At 33.9% G+C, this 24,471-nt stretch overlaps 1 protein-coding gene across 1 annotated transcript in view; it reads left to right on the top strand.

Annotated features, from left to right (window-relative positions):
• The first annotated feature begins 5,690 nt into the window (after window positions 1-5,690).
• The window catches only part of LOC145270189 (peroxisomal sarcosine oxidase-like), a 145,030-nt gene continuing 126,249 nt past the window's right edge, over window positions 5,691-24,471 (top strand). Inside the window, exons 1-2 of the mRNA XM_080125818.1 lie at window positions 5,691-5,735; window positions 7,613-7,762. Of these exons, the coding sequence (XP_079981944.1) occupies window positions 5,691-5,735; window positions 7,613-7,762 (195 nt within the window). The remainder of the gene's footprint in view (window positions 5,736-7,612; window positions 7,763-24,471) is intronic.

The raw sequence follows: 24,471 nt of genomic DNA, 5'->3' as shown, positions 1-24,471 counted from the left end.
GAAATAACAAAATAATTCCTTTGCTAATTACTCATAGCTTTTATCAAGTTATTCAATATATTGGTTACAAATCTAGAAATAGCGAATCGAGGGCCATTTTCATCAATTTTGGGGTAACTATGAGAACACTATGAATTCAGACTCTTCTTGGACAGCATTTTATTGACATTCAATGTTCAATTTACAATTAATTACTTTCTGAGAAGTTGATGTAGTAAAGTTACAATGTTTCTAAAAAGTATCATTGATGAATGAACTAATGATTCATATGTTATGTACCGTAAAGCGTAATTTTGTCATTTTTGGATTGTTTTGACCCTTTTTACATCCCCCAAAGATCTCTAAATACAAATGGAAGTCTTCCAACTGTAAAAAGCCATACAGGAGTGTTTATAGGAGCCCGATGAGATATAATACCTGCATTTTGGGGATTATCCATGATTTTCATTCATTTTTGGCTAATTTTTGGGTAAATTTGACCCATTTTGAACCCTTAAGATACCTTGAAAAGCCCTATATAGGTGGGATAGCCAGTGAGAATGTTCGATTTAAATTTATAGAGCCATTTATGGTCAAAAATTGCACCCTGTGTGTCTTGGGAGGTGCATTTTGGAAAATCCGTGATTTCCGACCATTTTTGGCTACTTTTGGGGTAATTTTGACCCATTTTGGACTCTGAGATACCCTTAAAAAAACCGTACTTGTGAGATAGCCAATGGGAATGTTAGATTTAATGATACAAATGCATTTATAGTCAAAAAACGCATCCTGTGGCTTTCAATAAATGATTAAGTGTTTTCGGGGCCGAAATTTGGGCCATTTTCACGCGTTGACGCGGTCAAATCACGTTTGGGGCCAGCGACCCTCCAATTTTTTTGTTCCCATCTATTTACATATAATAAGCCAGTTTTGGCATTTATTTGAAAAATTTTGTTTCTATAGCCTACCCCTATTTTGATGATTCCAGCTTCTAATTGGCCCTTTCTTTTCTTGTTCTCCAGTACCGTTGAACATTACTCGCTTTTTTCGCACCTGATAAATTTTGCTAATTTCTTTTTTCTCTTTTTGTTCCAGACTTTATCCTGTCTATTAACTTTTATTCTCTTTCTAGTTCTCTTGCAGCGTTGAACATTACTTGTTTTTGACTTATTTTTACTAGTGAGTGTTGAGACTTCAAGATTCTAAAAGAGCATTTCTTTACAGCACCTGATAAATGGCGTCCTATTTACGTGATTTCTTTTTTGTCTAATGACTTTTGATGATTCCAGCTTCTAATTGGCCCTTTCTTTTCTTGTTCTCCAGTACCGTTGAACATTACTCACTTTTTTCGCACCTGATAAATTTCGCTAATTTCTTTTTTCTCTTTTTGTTCCAGACTTTATCCTGTCTATTAACTTTTATTCTCTTTCTAGTTGTCTTGCAGCGTTGAACATTACTTGTTTTTTTTACTTATTTTTACCATACGCACAGATTTGGTAAAGTTAGCCGAAAACAATTATATATAACATTTCTTCAGTTTGAACTCATTTTTGCCGAGAGAGATAGGTTTCCTTGTTCATGTGGATTTCTATGTAAATGCATGAACAATATGCTTTGTAATTATATACAAATATTTACATTACTATTTTTTTTTTTTTTTTTTTTTTTACATTTGCACCCCAAACAAGGCACTTTGCCACTATCAGGGGGAAACATCTACTAGGGTACTATGTAGGGATTTGGGCAGGGAGGTGTTGGTTCACGTTGCACTTGAACTTATGCATGTCAGTACAGTTGGGGAAGCAGTGACCTGGAATGGAATTCCAAATTCTAGCAGTTCTGGGGAAGAAACTAGTGGAGTAGAAAGATCTTTTAAATGTAGGGATCTCTACAGTGTGGGGGTGGGATTTTGCAGCTTGACGGGTCTGTCGAGGGTGTTTACGTTGTGGGGGCACAAGTGCTTGCAGTTCATCAGAGCATTCACCATTATAATACTTGTAGAACAGGCAGAGGGATGCAACGTTTCGACGATGGGACAGAGGCTGAAGCTTAGATGCCAGTTTAGGGCCTATCAGATTTGCGACTCTCTTTTGAACCCTGTCAAGGAGTGAGAGACTAGTAGCCGATGCACCAGCCCAAATATGACAGCAATACTCGATAGATGGGCGAATAGTGGCCTTGTTGGAGAGGTACAGGATACTTTTGGGTGTTAGAAGTTTTCTAGCACGGTAGAGAGAGAGCCCACCTTCCTCGCAGCGGCCCTGGCAATGCTCTCGATGTAATTGTTCCAGCTATAATTATCATTTTCATTATGGATCAGTAATATAATTTTACTACTGTTAATATATTCTAATAAATTATAATATATTAAATAACTATAAAAACTAAAACTAATAATTAAAAACAAAAAAATCATGATTAGATACTAAAACATAACTTATAAATTAGCGCTAAATTAAGTTATAACCGATCAAATAATAAACACTAAACCTCGACATAAATGTAAATATCAAAATGTTAAATTGTATAAATACTGAAAGATTAAACACTAATACTAAAATAATACTTTAAAACCAAAAATATACCAGAGAATAAGTGATAAGCTGTTCTAAAAATAAACTTATTACTAGTAAAAATATCTTGCTGATCCATATAAGAAAATGATAATAATAATGGCATATTAAAAATGAGCAATTATTAGAATAACGATTGCGCTCAAATTCGAGTTTGCCCTTTACACGCCTTTGCAGTAATATTTATGCCCCAAAACTGAAAAATGTGGCTGATTACTTGGACCTGAAAGTTCTAAACTAGCATAATTGTCTGGCATCTCAGTACTTTGTACAAAACTAGCATTTTATCCCTGGGAGTTTGGGGGTTTTGTGTTCAGCCAAACAACGAAAAACGCGTGGTAGCAGGGAGGAAGGCTCGAACCCGTTACGTGTTTGCGTGTATGACCACTGGCAGTGACGTAGGTTTAAATTAAAGCTAGAGAAAAGAAAGCACGGCATGACTTACAAATACATCGTGGATTAAAGCAACCCCCTAGCTATTTGTCGCGTGAAGTAATAATTACACTTATATATATTTTTTCCTTTATTTTTAACTTTGACACATTAACCATTATTGATTAAGGGTCATATGAATTTATTACATTAGATCCATGGCCAAGGAAACTATATCTAACATTTCAGTGGTTTATACTATAAGTTGTACACTTTCACTTTTATAGATATATCCATTTCAAAATTACTCGGACTTGTAACGACATGATTCCATTTCCGTTGGATTAAAACTTGTCTCTTTTTTCTTTTTATTTAGCAACCAGCCGAAACTTCTCCCAGAAGAAGACCACTCCCATCCAAAATTTCTACAAGAACAGGATAGCCGCCGCCACTTCAGGGTCCTGGATATGACCTTAAACTGTATCCGATGGTAAAGCTCCATAAGCGGGCTTGGGGAGTGTGGAGCCACCCTTTAATTACCATTGCTCCCAGGTCCACTCTGACCCGGAGTGGTAGTACCTGTTAGGGTCCCCACTGTGGGTTACATATTTTTCTTCTAATAAACCTTTAAAAACTATAAGTCTATTTTCTGTGTTATCTATTTGTTATACATCATGTGCCCCGAATTAAATTGTGATATTCGTTTTCAGCATATTCGAAAAGATTAAAAAAATCGACATAGAATTACATATCAAATATAAAAAAAAAAAGGCTAACCCTGACCCCCAACTCTAATCCATCCTAGAGACAATTTGATCAAAGAGGAGCAGCATGAATATCAGCAATAATGTATGCCAAAAAAAAAAAAAAAAAAAAAAATTACTTAATATTGGTTTGAACTATAAAGAACTCTGCACTTGTAGAGTTTTCGTAATTTTTGGATATATTACTATTTTCGACATGACAATTAACTACGTATGGAGGTTGGCTTTGTTTTAATATGCAGGGAGACGACGGTCTCATGACAGTCACCTCGGTCTTGTTCTAATTTGAGCCTGAACACTTGTTATGTTCCAAAGTAAATAAACGCTTTAAAATAAGTTAAAACAAAAAGAACTTCTCAGATATTAATCAAGGCAGATAATTAAAGTCAGAGTTACCTTTAGGAAACCATATGAAAATATACTCACAAATATATGTATATATATATACATATATCTGTGTGTGCTTTCTCAAGGGAGATAATAAAAATAAGAGTTATCTACCTTTAAAAAAAATACTTGAAAATGTACTAACAAATATATATATTTATATATATATATATAGTAATTTATGAAATATATATGGCGATTAAGCTACACTGAATATTCGGCGTTTCATCCACTATAGGAGTCGTCAGGCTAACGAATCCTATAGTGGATGAAACGCCGAATATTCAGTGTAGCTTAATCGCCGTATATATTTCATAAATTACTAACGAGCTCTACCAACGTATTGAGCAGTTTGGAAGTAAATACTTAAAGTTTATGCATAAATCTATACTTTCGTATATTTATTTTATGTGAGTAAATGAAGTAGTTATATATATACAGCTTCTTCATTTACTCACCTAAAATTAATATACGAATATTCGTTTTCAGCATTCCTGACCAAATTGAGGGTTGGCCCCTTTCATATGCCGCCTGTACAAACATGGTCACCAGTGATTTTTACATTTCAAAATACACACATTAATATTTTCACTATAGAAAGGCTTGGCTTCAGAAAATGCTCCCAGCTCCGGACCTGTATCGAGACGGAGATTGAGGCTGAAGGCGGCTGCATTGAATATATATCACCTGACTTTTTCAAATAAAGCTGTAGTGTCGTTTTTCACTTTTATCGTTCCACCCTGTGTATATATATTTGAGCACAAGAATAAAAAGACCTTAGAAATAACAAGCTTTGATTAACTCACATTTAGTATAAGTAGGTAAATGTGCATTTCAGGTGCGTAACTCTTTTGTAAAAAATTTTAACACCAAGTTTTTAAAAATTTTGAGAATTTAAAGTGGGGGATCAATTTCGTATACAAAGTTAATGTAAACTGATCTCCTATTTCCCGGCCGTTTCACAGTTTTTAACCAATTAGACAAATTATCCACTAACCCTAAGTCTGGGTGACAAGGTTGTAAAACAGTAGACCCTCCCCCCCCTCTTAAAATGCACAACATTAGTAAAAATAGCAGAAAGAAAAACAAACTATTGGTTTAGAATTTAAAGTCGGTGATAAGTACACCATTTTTACTGACTTAAAACGACAATGGCCCGAAAATTCGTGATCATTTTACATTTAATTTCTAAATTACAAAATTATTCTTCGTCTTAATTTTTTTCTTCTCGTCTTAAAGGATTTTGACACGTAACCGCCTGAAAATGTAGAATCTTAATTTGATCAGAAGGTTTTAATCTAGCATGCAAACATTGAGGGACAATTTTGATAATTTTCTTTTAAATTATTCAGATTTTTATCGATTAAAACATCTGAAGATCATCAAATTTTTCGTTTTTATTTTCTAAATTAATTTTTACGTAAACAAAAAAGCTGATTGTTAAGAAATCGATTTTTTAAATGTGGTTTTAATCGAAACACAACAATAATTACATACTTGTCATTAGAGTCAAGGGAAATAACTCTAATTTCAGTAATAAAAATTTCAGTAATAAAATTTAGAGTTACCTCCCTTGAATATTGGCTTGTATAACGTGTATTTTCAGTATTCCGCTATGTCGATAAGAACTAATTATTTTTCTTGGACAAGTGTAGACATCGTATGTGCTGTATTTTTTTCTTAAACGACTATATATAAAAATATTTGAAGTTGTATATTTGTTAGAGTTTAGATTTCAAAGAAAACAATGTAGAAAATGACTAGGTGTATCGGAATTTTTGTAGGAATTTTTGACACCCCTAACACGAAACTGCGAATAAAATATAAAAAACTCGTAATTTCTCAGTTAAAAGTGGGTTATTTATTTTCTTTATGGATTATACTTCCAAAATAAACTATTAAAGTTGTTTTAAAAGTAATTGAAATATTTTTTTTTTAAAAACAGTAATGAATTTTCCGAACTCAATATTTTTCAATTTTTAAACTTTAAAAATCTATCAAAATTTTTCTATTGTTTGTCAGTCAGAAGTTTAGCATCTGTAAGGTGCCGGATTATGGTCTCAAATATTTTGGCAAAAAGTGTTAATCGTGACACCCTGCACTTTAGATTTCCAAAAGGATGAAACACTAGTGTCTGTAGGTATTTAATTATTATAGTAAATATATATATATATATATATATATATATATATATATATATATATATATATAGGTTGATAATTTTAAGAAAATCATACACAAGGAAATGAAAAAAACTAGGCCTAAATGTAGACGTATTAGCTAACATAAAAATAACAAACTTCCTGGACGTCACGTTAAATTTAGATAAAAACACATATGAACCCTATTTAAAAGATAACGCTAATCCAATATACGTAAACCCTAAGTCCAATCACCCACCATCAATTATAAAACAGATTCCTAACTCGATCGTAAGTAGACTCAGCAATAACTCAAGCGATGAAAATGTATTTAACAGGTCAACTAATATTTATGAAACAGCCCTAAGAAATAGTGGATGCAAAAATATTGATAGCAAATATAAGCAACAAAGCACCAATAACTATAATAAAATTAAAAATAGAAGAAAAAGAAATATAATCTGGTATACGGCACCATACAATCAAATGTTAAAAACAAAACTTGGCAAGAAATTTGTAGATCTTATCGAAAAGCACTTCCCTGCAACCAACCCCTTACACAAAATTTTCAATAAAAATACCCTAAAATTATCCTACAGCTGCTGCGAAAATTTAGAGACGATAATTAAACCACATAATAACAAAATATTAAATAAAAGCTATGAAAATAACAAAACAAGAATAAAAAAGTGGACACCATGACAAAAATAGAACTAACACAAAAAACACATATGTAACTAGCAGAAATAATAATAATAATAATAATAATAATAAACCAACTCCGGACAACAACAACCATACTAGAAATAAAAATAAAAATACTAATAACGAACAAGATAAATGCAACTGCAGATACTGCACACTTTGCCCACTTCAAAATAAATGTCTAACCAAAAGCATAGTTTACCAGGCAACAACATTTGCGAAAGAAAACCCAAATAACAAGAAATATTACATAGGTATGACTTCCTTAGATTTCAAAACTCGATATTATGACCACAAAAGTACATTTAATAATAAAAAATATTGTATGAAAACAACGCTAACTAAAAACTCAATAGAAGGTCCGTATATAAAACGCGAGACCACAAAATTCTCGCATAAGCCTGAAGAATCCTAGAGTGGATGAAACGCGGAATATTCAGTGTAGTTTAATCGCCATGTATATTTTATAACTTACTATATATATATATATCTATATATATATATATATATGCCCACCAATTATATATGAAAAACTATGATATCTATTAACCCAAAAACTAACTCTAAGTCCGGGTGGCAATATGAAAAAAATGAAAGTTACATTTAATATGTGCACCATATCAAATCGATTTATGACCCTTTGTTCATCGTAATAGACTTTTATCTATTCTTTTTCTTCTAAACTCAACAGGTAGCGCTACACGATGGACCTGTTATTGATCCCGACAGACGAGACCAAGTTGAAAATGATTGGGCCATCAAAACATGCAGTGAATTTGTGAAAGATGTCTTTCCTGGATTAGAACCAGACCCTTGTATTGTTGAGCATTGTATATATACGGTGAGTGAGTGCAATTATTTAACCATGTTTAGTATAAGTAAATTAATGGAAGGTGAGTGGATAGTTAAGGCCACCATACAGGGTTTTATCTTTTCTAGAGGGCGACGATGCCGTTAAGTTCAAGTTAGAAATGATTGATTTTACTGATTTAGATGACAATAAGAATATAGGAGTGTGAAAAATTTGTTGATCATCATTCAATCCCGAGCAACGTTGGGTCACCCTATATATATATATATATATATATATATATATATATATATATATATATATATATATAATTTTCCTCACTATGTATCTTTGATTTTTTCCAATAAGTTCCTCCTTTTACCATCTCCAACAGAAAACCCCGGACGAGTATTTTGTATTAGACACGCACCTAGTAGGGTCTCCTTAATTTTAATTAGTGTATGCAGTAGTGCTCTGGAGGCTTCCTGAGTTTTTATTTCTTTCACTCATTACTTAAAAAAAATGTTTTCTCAAGACAATAAAAGACAATAAAATTGCAAAATCACTTTTTATTTTGAAAATTGTTTCATCTTACCCTTCAAGGACCAACGGGAAGACTAGTACACGCACACACACGCACACATACACACACATAACCTTCAAGGACCAACGGGAAGACTAGTACACACACACACGCACACACACACGCACACATACACACACACATACACACACACGCACACATACACATACACACACATACACATACACCCACACACATACACACACATACACATGCACACGCACATACACATACACACACATACACACACGCACACACACATACACACACACGCATACACACATACACACATACACACACATACACACATACACATACACACACATACACACACACACATACACACATACACACACACATACACATACACACATACACATACACACATACACATACACACATACACGTACACACACACACACGCACACACACACACACACACACACACACACACACATATATATATATAATTCGGGTGTATCTCTTGACTATGTATCTTTGATTTTTTTCCAACAACTCCCTCTTTTCACTATCTCCAACAGAAAACTCCCGATGAGCATTTTGTATTAGACAAACACCCTCTTCATCCAAATTTGATCATAGGAGCTGGATTTTCAGGTAATTATTATCATTACATGTTTCTATTAAAAAAAAAAAGATTAACCTACTTTTGAAAATGTGCTCCTGCTATTACTGGTAAGCTAATGAATGTTATATCTAAGTCCATTGTTTTTAGCGATCACGTGTTCATACATATATATTTTTTATTTACACACAAAGCTGCACCCGGCCACGCGTTGCTGTGGCTCAGTTTGTTAAAATGGAACACATTCCCCATAAAAAAATGCATTTTTTATTGTTTATTTATTTTATTATTTTTGCAATTTTTTTTATCAATAAAAGTTGTTTTTTCCCCAAGAAAAGGTGAATTATTTACCATAAATTGTTAGGTGAAAGTTTTTTGTTTTTCAGAAAAACTTGCACTTTTTTTTTTAAAAGAAAGTTGGCAGTAAACATTTCTTTTTGAAAACAGAATTTTTATCATGAAAAGAAAAAATGAATGCTTTATATGAACACCGTAAATAGTTAGGTGAAAGTAGAGAAAAGTTAAATTTTTTTTTCAAAGAATGTACAATTTTTTTTTGTCAATAGATGTTAAGAAAATAAACAGAAAAAATGCTCCCATCAATAATTAACTATGCAAAAAAATAAATAAAAGGTTGATTTAGTGTTTCAACATTTGAACAACGCTCGGCTGAATCCAGTGATTGCCGGTCGAACCCTAAACAAATTGGAATCCAAGGGAGGGGGTTAAATTCTGCATGAGTACCATTCTTTTTAATTTTGTTCAATTTTTTTGTGTGGACTTTTAGCGATTGCAAACTAACAAATTTAACCAAAATGTAAAAAATTCAACAATTGAATAATTTTGCTCAGCTTCTAATACAAATCCTAGTAAATCAATCCCTCTTATAGGGAAGGACGGAACCAAATTATTGTCAGTATGTTAGGGAGAGGTTATATATATATATATATATATATATATATATATATATATATATATATATATACATTTACAATATTTTAAGCAGATTTTTATGGGTTGCTCGTTAACTTACGATAAAACTTACGAAGTATGCACTTGTTTACGATTGTTGTAAAAATGGAATGGAAATTTAAATTTCGCTCCGTTTTAATCTTTTTTTTAATTGTGCTTCTCCTAAAAACAAATATAGTCAAAAGAATAACATTCAACAATTGTACTTTATATATAAAACACGAAATATTATATATATATATATATATATATATATATATATATATATATATTAACGAAAGAGAAATGATTCCATTTTTAAACGAAAAATGTCAGTTTGGTATATAAAAGTTCCGTTTAGTAATGTCACGTGATGGCACGCGGCGTAAAATAATTGTCCCCAAATAAAAAAAATGCCCCATCCGTACAAGGAAAAACACCTATTTATTATAGCAAAATTCAGTCTGATGTTATAATTAAAAAGAGATATGTAAAAACACACATGGGTACAGTAAACATATTATACTAAAATGTCGAAGCAGTCATTCCAGTGGTTATTTAGACTATTAATTACGAACGAACCAAGAGTTAAATTTATATATATATATATATATATATATATATATATATATATATATATATATATATATATATATGAAACTGTCATCTTCTGTAGTGTGTTATCGAGTGACACAACTTCTTTCTTAAGGAAAAAAGGTTAGGGTAATTAACATATATATATATATATATATATATATATATATATACATATATATATATATATATACATATATATATATATATATATTCCAGTGGTTATTTAGACTATTAATTACGAACGAACCAAGAGTTAAATTTATATATATATATATATATATATATATATATATATATATATATATATATATATATATATATATAGATAGATAGATATGAAACTGTCATCTTAAACGAAAAATTTCAGTTTGGTATATAAAAGTTCCGTTTAGTAATGCCACGTGATGGCACGTTTTTTTTAAGGAATAATCCTATGAGTAAAATTTGACTATTTTTTAACTATGGTAACACACGTTCATCCAGGTACAAGGCTACACACCTAACGTGAATATGTGGTTTTTATGTCCTTTTGTTCATCCGTAGTTCAACACAAGGAGAAAGATTACTTCTGGTTTTTCGCAAAATGCTTCCATTATCGCACGTTTTTCAAATAGTTGTTTAAAAAATTATTTTATTTAAAAATAATTGGAATTTAAAATATAAATATGGAAAAATTTTTAACAATAAAGAATGGAACTACACATTGAGTTTTTTTTTTTTTTTTTTTTAGATAAGTGATTTTTTGGAATTTATATCGATTTTTTATACTTGAAGGAAGAAAAATTTCGTTGATTTTCTTCAAATCTTTTTTAAAGAAAGCCGATTAAAAAAATTGCATAATTTGCTATTAAACCTGTTATTTTTTTAAAAGTTGCTCTTTGCTCCTTTAATTGAAAAAAAATAGGGTTTGAATTACATTTTTTAAGCAGTTATAAGCTTGTAAAAATAGGAGGTCGAATTATTCAATTTTTTTTTCACGCATTCTAAAATCGGTTTCTGACATTACTATCACTGCATGTATGTAGACATATTGTTGTTATTTTTATATAATGATACGATGATGTAAAAACATGGACGATACATTCGAAGAAAGTCGGAAGGCACATCTGCCGAAGGGTTTGTATCAATGACGCAAAAACAAATAAAGTGTTTCAATATCAATTGCAAATTCCAACATAGAGCAAAGGGGAGATAACTCTAACTTTTATGAAATTAAATTTAAACTTTAGAGTTACTCCCCTTGCATTGCAGACCTTATTTGTTTTTGGTATTATTATTATTATTATTATTATTATTATTATTATTATTATTATTTATTTATTTATTTACTTTTTTCTTTTTTAACGGAACTGATTTTTTTTTATAAAATTATACACATATTTGTTGGATCTTCCGGGTTTGTATTACTGTACACATAGATTCAAAAAAGTGGTAAAAAAACAACTAACAAATAAATGTTACCAAAGGCAAGATAAGTTACTTTTCTACCTAACTGGAAAAAAGGGTTTTTAGTGGTTTTACTCACTTTAAAATGTGTAATCGGTTCGAAAATCATACAATGTTTATCGATATATTTGAAAAAGGAGAATGGCAGTGTGTGCTTGCTGTTGAATACGGTAAGTTTGGGAAAATGAGTTCAAACTAAATAATTACACAAAATGCTGTTAGAAATTCACCGAATATATGTCCGACTGAATGACTTTAATCGTCGTAGTAGTAGGAATAATTGCGGTCATCTAGTTTAAATAGAAACGGAAAATTACCTCCCTTTTGAACTAACCTGTGTCTTACGATCGTTTCCATCAAGTTGTATTTTTTATTTTCTTTAATAAATAATTTTCTACCTTATCGATTTTCGTAATTTTTTTATATCATCATCTTAAAAAATACGAGGAATACGTAGATACGATTCTTTTCATATGAAATTCAGTAATACGATTTCCGAAACTTCGCCCCAATAGTGTAGAAGCGCCAAACTGTCATATGAAAGAATAAAAAAAAGATGAACGAATTTCTAAATTAAATAGGGTTATCTCCCTCAGTCCATGGCGTATTTTAGAAGAGCGGCAAGAAATTCAGAGATCACATCGTCCGAAGCCTAGTTGTTGGTGAAAATTACTTTTTTTGTTTTATCAAATTCAGACTGAACTTTTTTTTTTTTTTTTTTTTTTTTTTTTTTGCCAGGCTAATATTTATGTATTTATTTACGTTGTATTTTTAGTATTTATAGATTTTTAATGAGAGTTTTCTTTCTTAGAACTATTTTCGCTAGAGTTATCTCCCTTGGCTACATGTTTCTATTATTACGAATTTTAATCTACATATTAGTTAATCTCTACCTTGTGTCTAGTTTTTACCATTCGCTGGTAACACACACACACACACACACACACACACACACACACACACACTTATCTATGATTGATGATTACAATTTACTGTGGTTTGGTTCATTAAAAAAAAATTACTGACATTCATTTGAGAGTAAAGTCAGACACAACGTCGGTTTTGCAAAAATGATACTCTGGATGGGACAAAAGAAAATGCCTCGGTTGAGAAGGATTTCCCCTCTGACGGAAAACAGAAGATATTACTGCACTTTGATACTGGCCCAAAAAACTCCCACTTTTCTCTCTTTCTTTTCCTCTTTTTTCGTTCTCTCTTTTTATCTTTTTTATGAATCAATTTTCACCCCAAACAAAGCACAGTGCCACTTTGAAGTAGAGGGCCACTATCCGAGGCATAAGTTGTAAGGGAATTATGAAGAGAGATGAGTAGCAAGATGTTTGTTCACATTACACTTGAACTTCTGCATATCAGTACAGTTGGGAAAGCAGAATCCGGAAGGGAGTTCCAAAGTCTTGCAGTTCTGGGGAAGAAACTATTGGAGTAAAAGGCTTTCTTACACCTAGGGATCTCTACTGTAAAGGGGTGGGACTTAGTTGTTTGTCAGGTTTGTCGGAGGTAGTCACGTCGAGGAGGTACAAGTGCTTGTAGTTCGTCAGAGCATTCACCATTAAAATATTTGTAGAACAGGCAGAGGGATGAAACATTTCGTCGATTGGACAGAGGCTGAAGCCTAGATGAAAGTTCAGGACCTATTAGGTTGGCGACTCTCTTTTGAACCCTGTCCAGGAGCGAGAGAAAACCAGCAGATGCACCAGCCCAAATGTGACAACAGTACTCCATACATGGGCGAATGGTGGCCTTATAGAGGTACAGGATAATTTCAGGCGTAAGTATTTTTCCAGCACGGTAGAGAGAGAGCCCACCTTTTTTGCAACAGCCTTGGCAATGCTCTCAATGCATCTATTCCAGCTCATGTTCCCTGTAAACGTTAGGCTTAGGAGTTTATGAAAGTACTTTCAGGTAATGTGTTCTTGGCCATTGCTATTGGTGGTAGAGAAGGTTTCTTGTAACTATTGAAGGAAACAAGTTTAGTCTTGGCAGCATTGAATGTGACCATCCATTTTTGTTCCCATTCCACTAGAGATTGGAAGTCATTCTCTAGTGTTTCTGTTATTTCCTTAGATGTGTGTTCATTTGTTTTCCCTTTGTGCCTGTTATAGAGAGTGGTGTCATAAGCAAATATACCCATCTCCGAAACAATTTAATCAGGGAGGTCATTTATAAATATCAGGAATAATAAAGGTCCAAGGATAGACCCCTGAGGTACTTCCGCATTTATATCATATTGTTTAGATGTACGACTGCATTTAAATTTAGGCACAGATATAGAGTGGGGGAAATCGTTTATCGTGGTTGTAGGTAGTCGAGTGTTTCTTTTTCTTGTGAAAGTTTGACAAGAGGGAATTATAGAGTGAAGAAAAATGTGATTTGAATTCGACCGACTGTTGAAGGTTCTCCTAAACTGATTTTCTCGACCAGGTCTTAGAAGAATTTCAAAGTTAACACTGGCGTACTACATTCACGTTTTTAAAGTTTGGAAAGAAGTTCTCTAATAGTGCCTTTCTCGATATTTTTATTCTCTCTTGCAGGTCATGGTTTTAAGCTTGCGCCCATTGTTGGAAAGATCCTTGGAAATTTGGCGATGGGGAAAGCGTCCACATACGACCTTTCTCAATTCAGAATCGACCGGTTTCAGCGGAAAGCCTCTCTTTGAGAACAACGAAGGAAAACACAGAAAGGGTGCTAAAGATGCTGGAAATCCCGGGGATGCGTGTCGCCTGGAAACATGAAATAAATATTAAAAAAAACAAAAAAAAAAACAAAAAACAAGTGATTGAATAATTTGCATATGAGGAACCACATCGATTAATATTAATAAAGAAGCGACAGTATATTCCATACATCATTTTTATTCCCGCATCTTTTCTCAAATTAAAACATTCGTCTTAAAAAAATCAATATTTGATTCTGAGTAGCCATTTTATTGTATTATCGTTCGTTGTTTTTTTGAAAGAAAATGTAATTCGAATTCATTTCTTTTCATTGCATGTTTTGTTGGTTTTAATTACATTTGTGCGTGAGTGTTGCAACCAAAATGTCGTTTATATTTTCCATACATACCAACTCTATTGAGTGTATGTTTTTTTGTTTTTGTTTTGTTTTACTTATGAAAGAGAGGATACTATTATATAAAACAAAGTTTTGTCTCGGCACGTGTGTGTGTGTGTGTGTGTGAGAAAGAGAGAGAGAAGCAGAGAGAGAGAGAGAGAGAGAGAAAGAGAGAGAGAGAGAAAGAGTTCCCTCTGAATTTCAAAACGACAGGGTCAGCGTCAGGTGGCAGAGACAGAGACTTTGAAAAAGCACATGTTATGTGGCACAGCTTTGCTAAGCACATATGTGTACGAAAAGACTTTTGAAAGATAATGAAATGCGTTGGACAAAACCACGAATAATGCATTTCATTTGCGTTAGTGTTGGGACGATTAATAATATGTGCCACTTTTCTGATGCCAAAACGATTCTTTTAATTATGTTTTTATTTGATATCTTCCGCTGCTGGTAATACTGATAAAATAATCAATATTTATTGATTTTAAACTATAGTTTATTCCCATATCATGTTTTTTCATTACGTTTAAGAAAATATCTGCACATTTAACATGCTAGTCTTTAGAGATTTATAAATAATCGGAATCAGTAATTGCACTGGAATCGGGAAAATATAGGAATTATCCTATCACTAATTTGCACTTAAAAAATTGCTGGGTCGGATTTTTATTTATTTCATTTTATTTTATTTTTTTTGTTCGTTTGCGATGGTACCAAACAACGTGTGGGTCTGCGATGTTTGAAATGTAACGAGCTGTAATCGATTTACAGAGCACGTGCGCCGTACACACACACACACACACACACACACACACACACACACACACACACACACACACACATATATATATAAACTTAATTAAGACTGATTTCTTTGTGAATAGAATATTAATTTACATTGATTCATTATAATTCTACTTTATAAATCAACTTTCTACTTGCTGAATTTTCGTCATTTTTGGATATATTACTATTTTCGACATGAAAATTAACTACGTATAGAGGTTGGTGGTGCTTTCTTCTCATATACACCGAGACGTCGGTCTCATGACAGTCATTTCGGTCTTGTTATAACTTAAGTCTCAACACTAATTTTGTTCTGAAGTAAATAAACGCTTTAAAATAAGTAAAAACAAAAATTTCGTAGATTCTTGAAGGAAGACAACTCTGACTGTTTGGAATTATCTCCCTTCCTTGTTTAGGACCACTGAAGAAGTATACTGGCCCTGATGAGTTTTAGTCTAGCAACACTTAGGAACTGTGATACAACGGAACGGTCTGTCTGTGGGCAGTGTCAGAAATTTCGTGAAAATAGTGAATAATTCCACCCCATCTTTCCAAGCTTATAAGATTAATAATTTATAAATTAATTATTTACTTTTTAATACACATTTCAAAATGAGAGGCGTGAATTATTCGACCCCCTGTCTTTCCAAGCTTATAACGCCTCGAAAAATGTAATTCAAGCCTTAATTTTTCTTTCAATTAAAGGAGCAAGGACCAAGGTTTCATTAAAAAAAAAAAAAAAAAAAAAACAATGTGTTTTTTTTTTTTTTTAAAAAAGGTTTTAAACTTCGGACTTTACAGGTAAATTTCTAAAAAAAGGGATTTTTTGTTTTAAATTTGAATATGTTATTTATTGACCTTTTCTCTTCAATTTGTGATATATAAAACTATTAAACATAAATTAATTATTTACTTTTTAAGAGAAACTTGAAAATGTGTGACACTTACACAAATGGGGGGGGCGTGAATATAAAAAAAAACGTTTGTCTAAAATATTATATTCGGTTCATTGTGAAAAATTTCTAAGTCCAAACAAGAGGGGATGTAGGTATAGATAGGTGACAATCTTATAGACCAAGGTATCTCAGCGTGTATTCAAGTGAAAAATTTCTAAGTCCAAACAACAGGGGCTGTAGGTATATATAAGTGACAATCTTATAGACCAAGGCATCTCAGCGTGTATTCAAGTGAAAAATTTCTAAGTCCAAACAAGAGGGGATGTAGGTATAGATAGGTGACAATCTTATAGACCAAGGCATCTCAGCGTGTATTCAAGTGAAAAATTTCTAAGTCCAAACAAGAGGGGATGTAGGTATAGATAGGTGACAATCTTATAGACCAAGGCATCTCAGCGTGTATTCAAGTGAAAAATTTCTAAGTCCAAACAACAGGGGCTGTAGGTATATATAAGTGACAATCTTATAGACCAAGGCATCTCAGCGTGTATTCAAGTGAAAAATTTCTAAGTCCAAACAACAGGGGATGTAGGTATAGATAGGTGACAATCTTATAGACCAAGGCATCTCAGCGTGTATTTAATTGAAAAATTTCTAAGTCCAAACAAGAGGGGATGTAGGTATAGATAGGTGACAATCTTATAGACCAAGGCATCTCAGCGTGTATTTAATTGAAAAATTTCTAAGTCCAAACAACAGGGGATGTAGGTATAGATAGGTGACAATCTTATAGACCAAGGCATCTCAGCGTGTATTCAAGTGAAAAATTTCTAAGTCCAAACAAGAGGGGATGTAGGTATATATAAGTGACAATCTTATAGACCAAGGCATCTCAGCGTGTATTTAATTGAAAAATTTCTAAGTCCAAACAACAGGGGATGTAGGTATAGATAGGTGACAATCTTATAGACCAAGGCATCTCAGCGTGTATTCAAGTGAAAAATTTCTAAGTCCAAACAACAAGGGATGTAGGTATATATAAGTGACAATCTTATAGACCAAGGCATCTCAGCGTGTATTCAAGTGAAGAATTTCTAAGTCCAAACAAGAGGGGATGTAGGTATAGATAGGTGACAATCTTATAGACCAAGGCATCTCAGCGTGTATTCAAGTGAAAAATTTCTAAGTCCAAACCAGAGGGGATGTAGGTATAGATAGGTGACAATCTTGTAGACCAAGGCATCTCAGCGTGTATTCAAGTGAAAAATTTCGAAGTCCAAACAAGAGGGGATGTAGGTATAGATAGGTGACAATCTTATAGACCAAGGCATCTCAGTGTGTATTCAAGTGAAAAATTTCGAAGTCCAAACAAGAGGGGATGTACGTATAGATAGGTGACAATCTTATAGACCAAGGCATCTCAGAGTGTATTCAATTGAAAAATTTCTAAGTCCAAACAACAGGGGATGTAGGTATAGATAGGTGGCAATCTTGTAGACCAAGGCATCTCAGCGTGTATTCAATTGAAAAATTTCTAAGTCCAAACAAGAGGGGATGTAGGTATAGATAGGTGACAATCTTGTAGACCAAGGCATCTCAGCGTGTATTCAAGTGAAAAATTTCTAAGTCCAAACAAGAGGGGATGTAGGTATAGATAGGTTGCAATCTTGTAGACCAAGGCATCTCAGCGTGTATTCAAGTGAAAAATTTCTAAGTCCAAACAAGAGGGGATGTAGGTATAGATAGGTGACAATCTTGTAGACCAAGGCATCTCAGCGTGTATTCAAGTGAAAAATTTCTAAGTCCAAACAAGAGGGGATGTAGGTATAGATAGGTGACAATCTTGTAGACCAAGGCATCTCAGCGTGTATTCAAGTGAAAAATTTCTAAGTCCAAACAAGAGGGGATGTAGGTATAGATAGGTGGCAATCTTATAGACCAAAGCATCTCAGAGTGTATTCAATTGAAAAATTTCTAAGTCCAAACAAGAGGGGATGTACGTATAGATAGGTGACAATCTTATAGACCAAGGCATCTCAGAGTGTATTCAATTGAAAAATTTCTAAGTCCAAACAACAGGGGATGTAGGTATAGATAGGTGGCAATCTTGTAGACCAAGGCATCTCAGCGTGTATTCAATTGAAAAATTTCTAAGTCCAAACAAGAGGGGATGTAGGTATAGATAGGTGACAATCTTGTAGACCAAGGCATCTCAGCGTGTATTCAAGTGAAAAATTTCTAAGTCCAAACAAGAGGGGATCTAGGTATAGATAGGTTGCAATCTTGTAGACCAAGGCATCTCAGCGTGTATTCAAGTGAAAAATTTCTAAGTCCAAACAAGAGGGGATGTAGGTATAGATAGGTGACAATCTTGTAGACCAAGGCATCTCAGCGTGTATTCAAGTGAAAAATTTCTAAGTCCAAACAAGAGGGGATGTAGGTATAGATAGGTGACAATCTTGTAGACCAAGGCATCTCAGCGTGTATTCAAGTGAAAAATTTCTAAGTCCAAAGAACAGGGGATGGAGGTATAGATAGGTGACAATCTTGTAGACCAAGGCATCTCAGCGTGTATTCAAGTGAAAATTTTCTAAGTCCAAACAAGAGGGGATGTAGGTATAGATAGGTGGCAATCTTATAGACCAAAGCATCTCAGAGTGTATTCAATTGAAAAATTTCTAAGTCCAAACAAGAGGGGATGTACGTATAGATAGGTGACAATCTTATAGACCAAGGCATCTCAGAGTGTATTCAATTGAAAAATTTCTAAGTCCAAACAACAGGGGATGTAGGTATAGATAGGTGGCAATCTTGTAGACCAAGGCATCTCAGCGTGTATTCAATTGAAAAATTTCTAAGTCCAAACAAGAGGGGATGTAGGTATAGATAGGTGACAATCTTGTAGACCAAGGCATCTCAGCGTGTATTCAAGTGAAAAATTTCTAAGTCCAAACAAGAGGGGATGTAGGTATAGATAGGTGACAATCTTGTAGACCAAGGCATCTCAGCGTGTATTCAAGTGAAAAATTTCTAAGTCCAAACAAGAGGGGATGTAGGTATAGATAGGTTGCAATCTTGTAGACCAAGGCATCTCAGCGTGTATTCAAGTGAAAAATTTCTAAGTCCAAACAAGAGGGGATGTAGGTATAGATAGGTGACAATCTTATAGACCAAGGCATCTCAGCGTGTATTCAAGTGAAAAATTTCTAAGTCCAAACAAGAGGGGATGTAGGTATAGATAGGTTGCAATCTTGTAGACCAAGGAATCTCAGCGTGTATTCAAGTGAAAAATTTCGAAGTCCAAACAAGAGGGGATGTAGGTATAGATAGGTGACAATCTTATAGACCAAGGCATCTCAGTGTGTATTCAAGTGAAAAATTTCTAAGTCCAAACAAGAGGGGATGTAGGTATAGATAGGTGACAATCTTGTAGACCAAGGCATCTCAGCGTGTATTCAAGTGAAAAATTTCGAAGTCCAAACAAGAGGGGATGTAGGTATAGATAGGTGACAATCTTATAGACCAAAGCATCTCAGAGTGTATTCAATTGAAAAATTTCTAAGTCCAAACAAGAGGGGATGTAGGTATAGATAGGTGACAATCTTATAGACCAAGGCATCTCAGCGTGTATTCAATTGAAAAATTTCTAAGTCCAACCAACAGGGGATGTAGGTATAGATATGTGACAATCTTGTAGACCAAAGCATCTCAGCGTGTATTCAATTGAAAAATTTCTAAGTCCAAACAAGAGGGGATGTAGGTATAGATAGGTGACAATCTTATAGACCAAAGCATCTCAGAGTGTATTCAATTGAAAAATTTCTAAGTCCAAACAAGAGGGGATGTAGGTATTGATAGAGTGCAATCTTATAGACCAAGGCATCTCAGCGTGTATTCAATTGAAAAATTTCTAAGTCCAAACAAGAGGGGATGTAGGTATAGATAGGTGACAATCTTGTAGACCAAAGCATCTCAGAGTGTATTCAATTGAAAAAATTCTAAGTCCAAACAAGAGGGGATGTAGGTATAGATAGGTGACAATCTTGTAGACCAAAGCATCTCAGAGTGTATTCAATTGAAAAATTTCTAAGTCCAAAAAAGAGGGGATGTAGGTATAGATAGGTGACAATCTTGTAGACCAAGGCATCTCAGCGTGTATTCAATTGAAAAATTTCTAAGTCCAAACAAGAGGGGATGTAGGTATAGATAGGTGACAATCTTGTAGACCAAGGCATCTCAGCGTGTATTCAAGTGAAAAATTTCTAAGTCCAAACAAGAGGGGATGTAGGTATAGATAGGTGACAATCTTATAGACCAAGGCATCTCAGCGTGTATTCAAGTGAAAAATTTCTAAGTCCAAACAAGAGGGGATGTAGGTATAGATAGGTTGCAATCTTGTAGACCAAGGAATCTCAGCGTGTATTCAAGTGAAAAATTTCGAAGTCCAAACAAGAGGGGATGTAGGTATAGATAGGTGACAATCTTATAGACCAAGGCATCTCAGTGTGTATTCAAGTGAAAAATTTCTAAGTCCAAACAAGAGGGGATGTAGGTATAGATAGGTGACAATCTTGTAGACCAAGGCATCTCAGCGTGTATTCAAGTGAAAAATTTCGAAGTCCAAACAAGAGGGGATGTAGGTATAGATAGGTGACAATCTTATAGACCAAAGCATCTCAGAGTGTATTCAATTGAAAAATTTCTAAGTCCAAACAAGAGGGGATGTAGGTATAGATAGGTGACAATCTTATAGACCAAGGCATCTCAGCGTGTATTCAATTGAAAAATTTCTAAGTCCAACCAACAGGGGATGTAGGTATAGATATGTGACAATCTTGTAGACCAAAGCATCTCAGCGTGTATTCAATTGAAAAATTTCTAAGTCCAAACAAGAGGGGATGTAGGTATAGATAGGTGACAATCTTATAGACCAAAGCATCTCAGAGTGTATTCAATTGAAAAATTTCTAAGTCCAAACAAGAGGGGATGTAGGTATTGATAGAGTGCAATCTTATAGACCAAGGCATCTCAGCGTGTATTCAATTGAAAAATTTCTAAGTCCAAACAAGAGGGGATGTAGGTATAGATAGGTGACAATCTTGTAGACCAAAGCATCTCAGAGTGTATTCAATTGAAAAAATTCTAAGTCCAAACAAGAGGGGATGTAGGTATAGATAGGTGACAATCTTGTAGACCAAAGCATCTCAGAGTGTATTCAATTGAAAAATTTCTAAGTCCAAAAAAGAGGGGATGTAGGTATAGATAGGTGACAATCTTATAGACCAAGGCATCTCAGCGTGTATTCAATTGAAAAATTTCTAAGTCCAAACAAGAGGGGATGTAGGTATAGATAGGTGACAATCTTATAGACCAAGGCATCTCAGCGTGTATTCAATTGAAAAATTTCTAAGTCCAAACAAGAGGGGATGTAGGTATAGATAGGTTGCAATCTTGTAGACCAAGGCATCTCAGCGTGTATTCAATTGAAAAATTTCTAAGTCCAAACAAGAGGGGATGTAGGTATAGATAGGTGACAATCTTGTAGACCAAGGCATCTCAGCGTGTATTCAAGTGAAAAATTTCGAAGTCCAAACAAGAGGGGATGTAGGTATAGATAGGTGACAATCTTATAGACCAAAGCATCTCAGAGTGTATTCAATTGAAAAATTTCTAAGTCCAAACAAGAGGGGATGTAGGTATTGATAGAGTGCAATCTTATAGACCAAGGCATCTCAGCGTGTATTCAATTGAAAAATTTCTAAGTCCAAACAAGAGGGGATGTAGGTATAGATAGGTGACAATCTTGTAGACCAAAGCATCTCAGAGTGTATTCAATTGAAAAAATTCTAAGTCCAAACAAGAGGGGATGTAGGTATAGATAGGTGACAATCTTGTAGACCAAAGCATCTCAGAGTGTATTCAATTGAAAAAATTCTAAGTCCAAACAAGAGGGGATGTAGGTATAGATAGGTGACAATCTTATAGACCAAAGCATCTCAGAGTGTATTCAATTGAAAAATTTCTAAGTCCAAACAAGAGGGGATGTAGGTATAGATAGGTGACAATCTTATAGACCAAGGCATCTCAGCGTGTATTCAATTGAAAAAATTCTAAGTCCAAACAAGAGCGGATGTAGGTATAGATAGGTGACAATCTTGTAGACCAAAGCATCTCAGAGTGTATTCAATTGAAAAAATTCTAAGTCAAAACAAGAGGGGATGTAGGTATAGATAGGTGACAATCTTGTAGACCAAAGCATCTCAGAGTGTATTCAATTGAAAAAATTCTAAGTCCAAACAAGAGGGGATGTAGGTATAGATAGGTGACAATCTTATAGACCAAAGCATCTCAGAGTGTATTCAATTGAAAAATTTCCAAGTCCAAACAAGAGGGGATGTAGGTATAGATAGGTGACAATCTTATAGACCAAGGCATCTCAGCGTGTATTCAATTGAAAAATTTCTAAGTCCAAACAAGAGGGGATGTAGGTATAGATAGGTGACAATCTTATAGACCAAGGCATCTCAGCGTGTATTCAATTGAAAAATTTCTAAGTCCAAACAAGAGGGGATGTAGGTATAGATAGGTGACAATCTTGTAGACCAAAGCATCTCAGAGTGTATTCAATTGAAAAAATTCTAAGTCCAAACAAAAGGGGATGTAGGTATAGATAGGTGACAATCTTATGGACCAAAGCATCTCAGAGTGTATTCAATTGAAAAATTTCTAAGTCCAAACAAGAGGGGATGTAGGTATAGATAGGTGACAATCTTATAGACCAAAGCATCTCAGAGTGTATTCAATTGAAAAATTTCCAAGTCCAAACAAGAGGGGATGTAGGTATAGATAGGTGACAATCTTATAGACCAAGGCATCTCAGCGTGTATTCAATTGAAAAATTTCTAAGTCCAAACAAGAGGGGATGTAGGTATAGATAGGTGACAATCTTATAGACCAAGGCATCTCAGCGTGTATTCAATTGAAAAAATTGTAAGTCCAAACAAGAGGGGATGTAGGTATAGATAGGTGACAATCTTATAGACCAAGGCATCTCAGCGTGTATTCAATTGAAAAAATTCTAAGTCCAAACAAGGGGGGATGTAGGTATAGATAGGTGACAATCTTATAGACCAAGGCATCTCAGCGTGTATTCAATTGAAAAAATTCTAAGTCCAAACAAGAGGGGATGTAGGTATAGATAAGTGACAATCTTATAGACCAAGGCATCTCAGAGTGTATTCAATTGAAAAAATTCTAAGTCCAAACAAGAGGGGATGTAGGTATAGATAGGTGACAATCTTATAGACCAAGGCATCTCAGAGTGTATTCAATTGAAAAAATTCTAAGTCCAAACAAGAGGGGATGTAGGTATAGATAGGTGACAATCTTATAGACCAAGGCATCTCAGAGTGTATTCAATTGAAAAAATTCTAAGTCCAAACAAGAGGGGATGTAGGTATAGATAGGTGACAATCTTATAGACCAAGGCATCTCAGCGTGTATTCAATTGAAAAATTTCCAAGTCCAAACAAGAGGGGATGTAGGTATAGATAGGTGACAATCTTATAGACCAAGGCATCTCAGCGTGTATTCAATTGAAAAATTTCTAAGTCCAACCAACAGGGGATGTAGGTATAGATATGTGACAATCTTGTAGACCAAAGCATCTCAGCGTGTATTCAATTGAAAAAATTCTAAGTCCAAACAAGAGGGGATGTAGGTATAGATAGGTGACAATCTTATAGACCAAAGCATCTCAGAGTGTATTCAATTGAAAAATTTCTAAGTCCAAACAAGAGGGGATGTAGGTATTGATAGAGTGCAATCTTATAGACCAAGGCAT

Source organism: Euprymna scolopes, chromosome 46 (assembly GCF_053919585.1).
Source record: "Euprymna scolopes isolate OS-2025 chromosome 46, ASM5391958v1, whole genome shotgun sequence".
In the NCBI taxonomy this organism is placed as follows: Eukaryota; Metazoa; Mollusca; class Cephalopoda; order Sepiida; family Sepiolidae; genus Euprymna; species Euprymna scolopes.
This window is presented reverse-complemented; position numbering and strand designations above follow the sequence as displayed.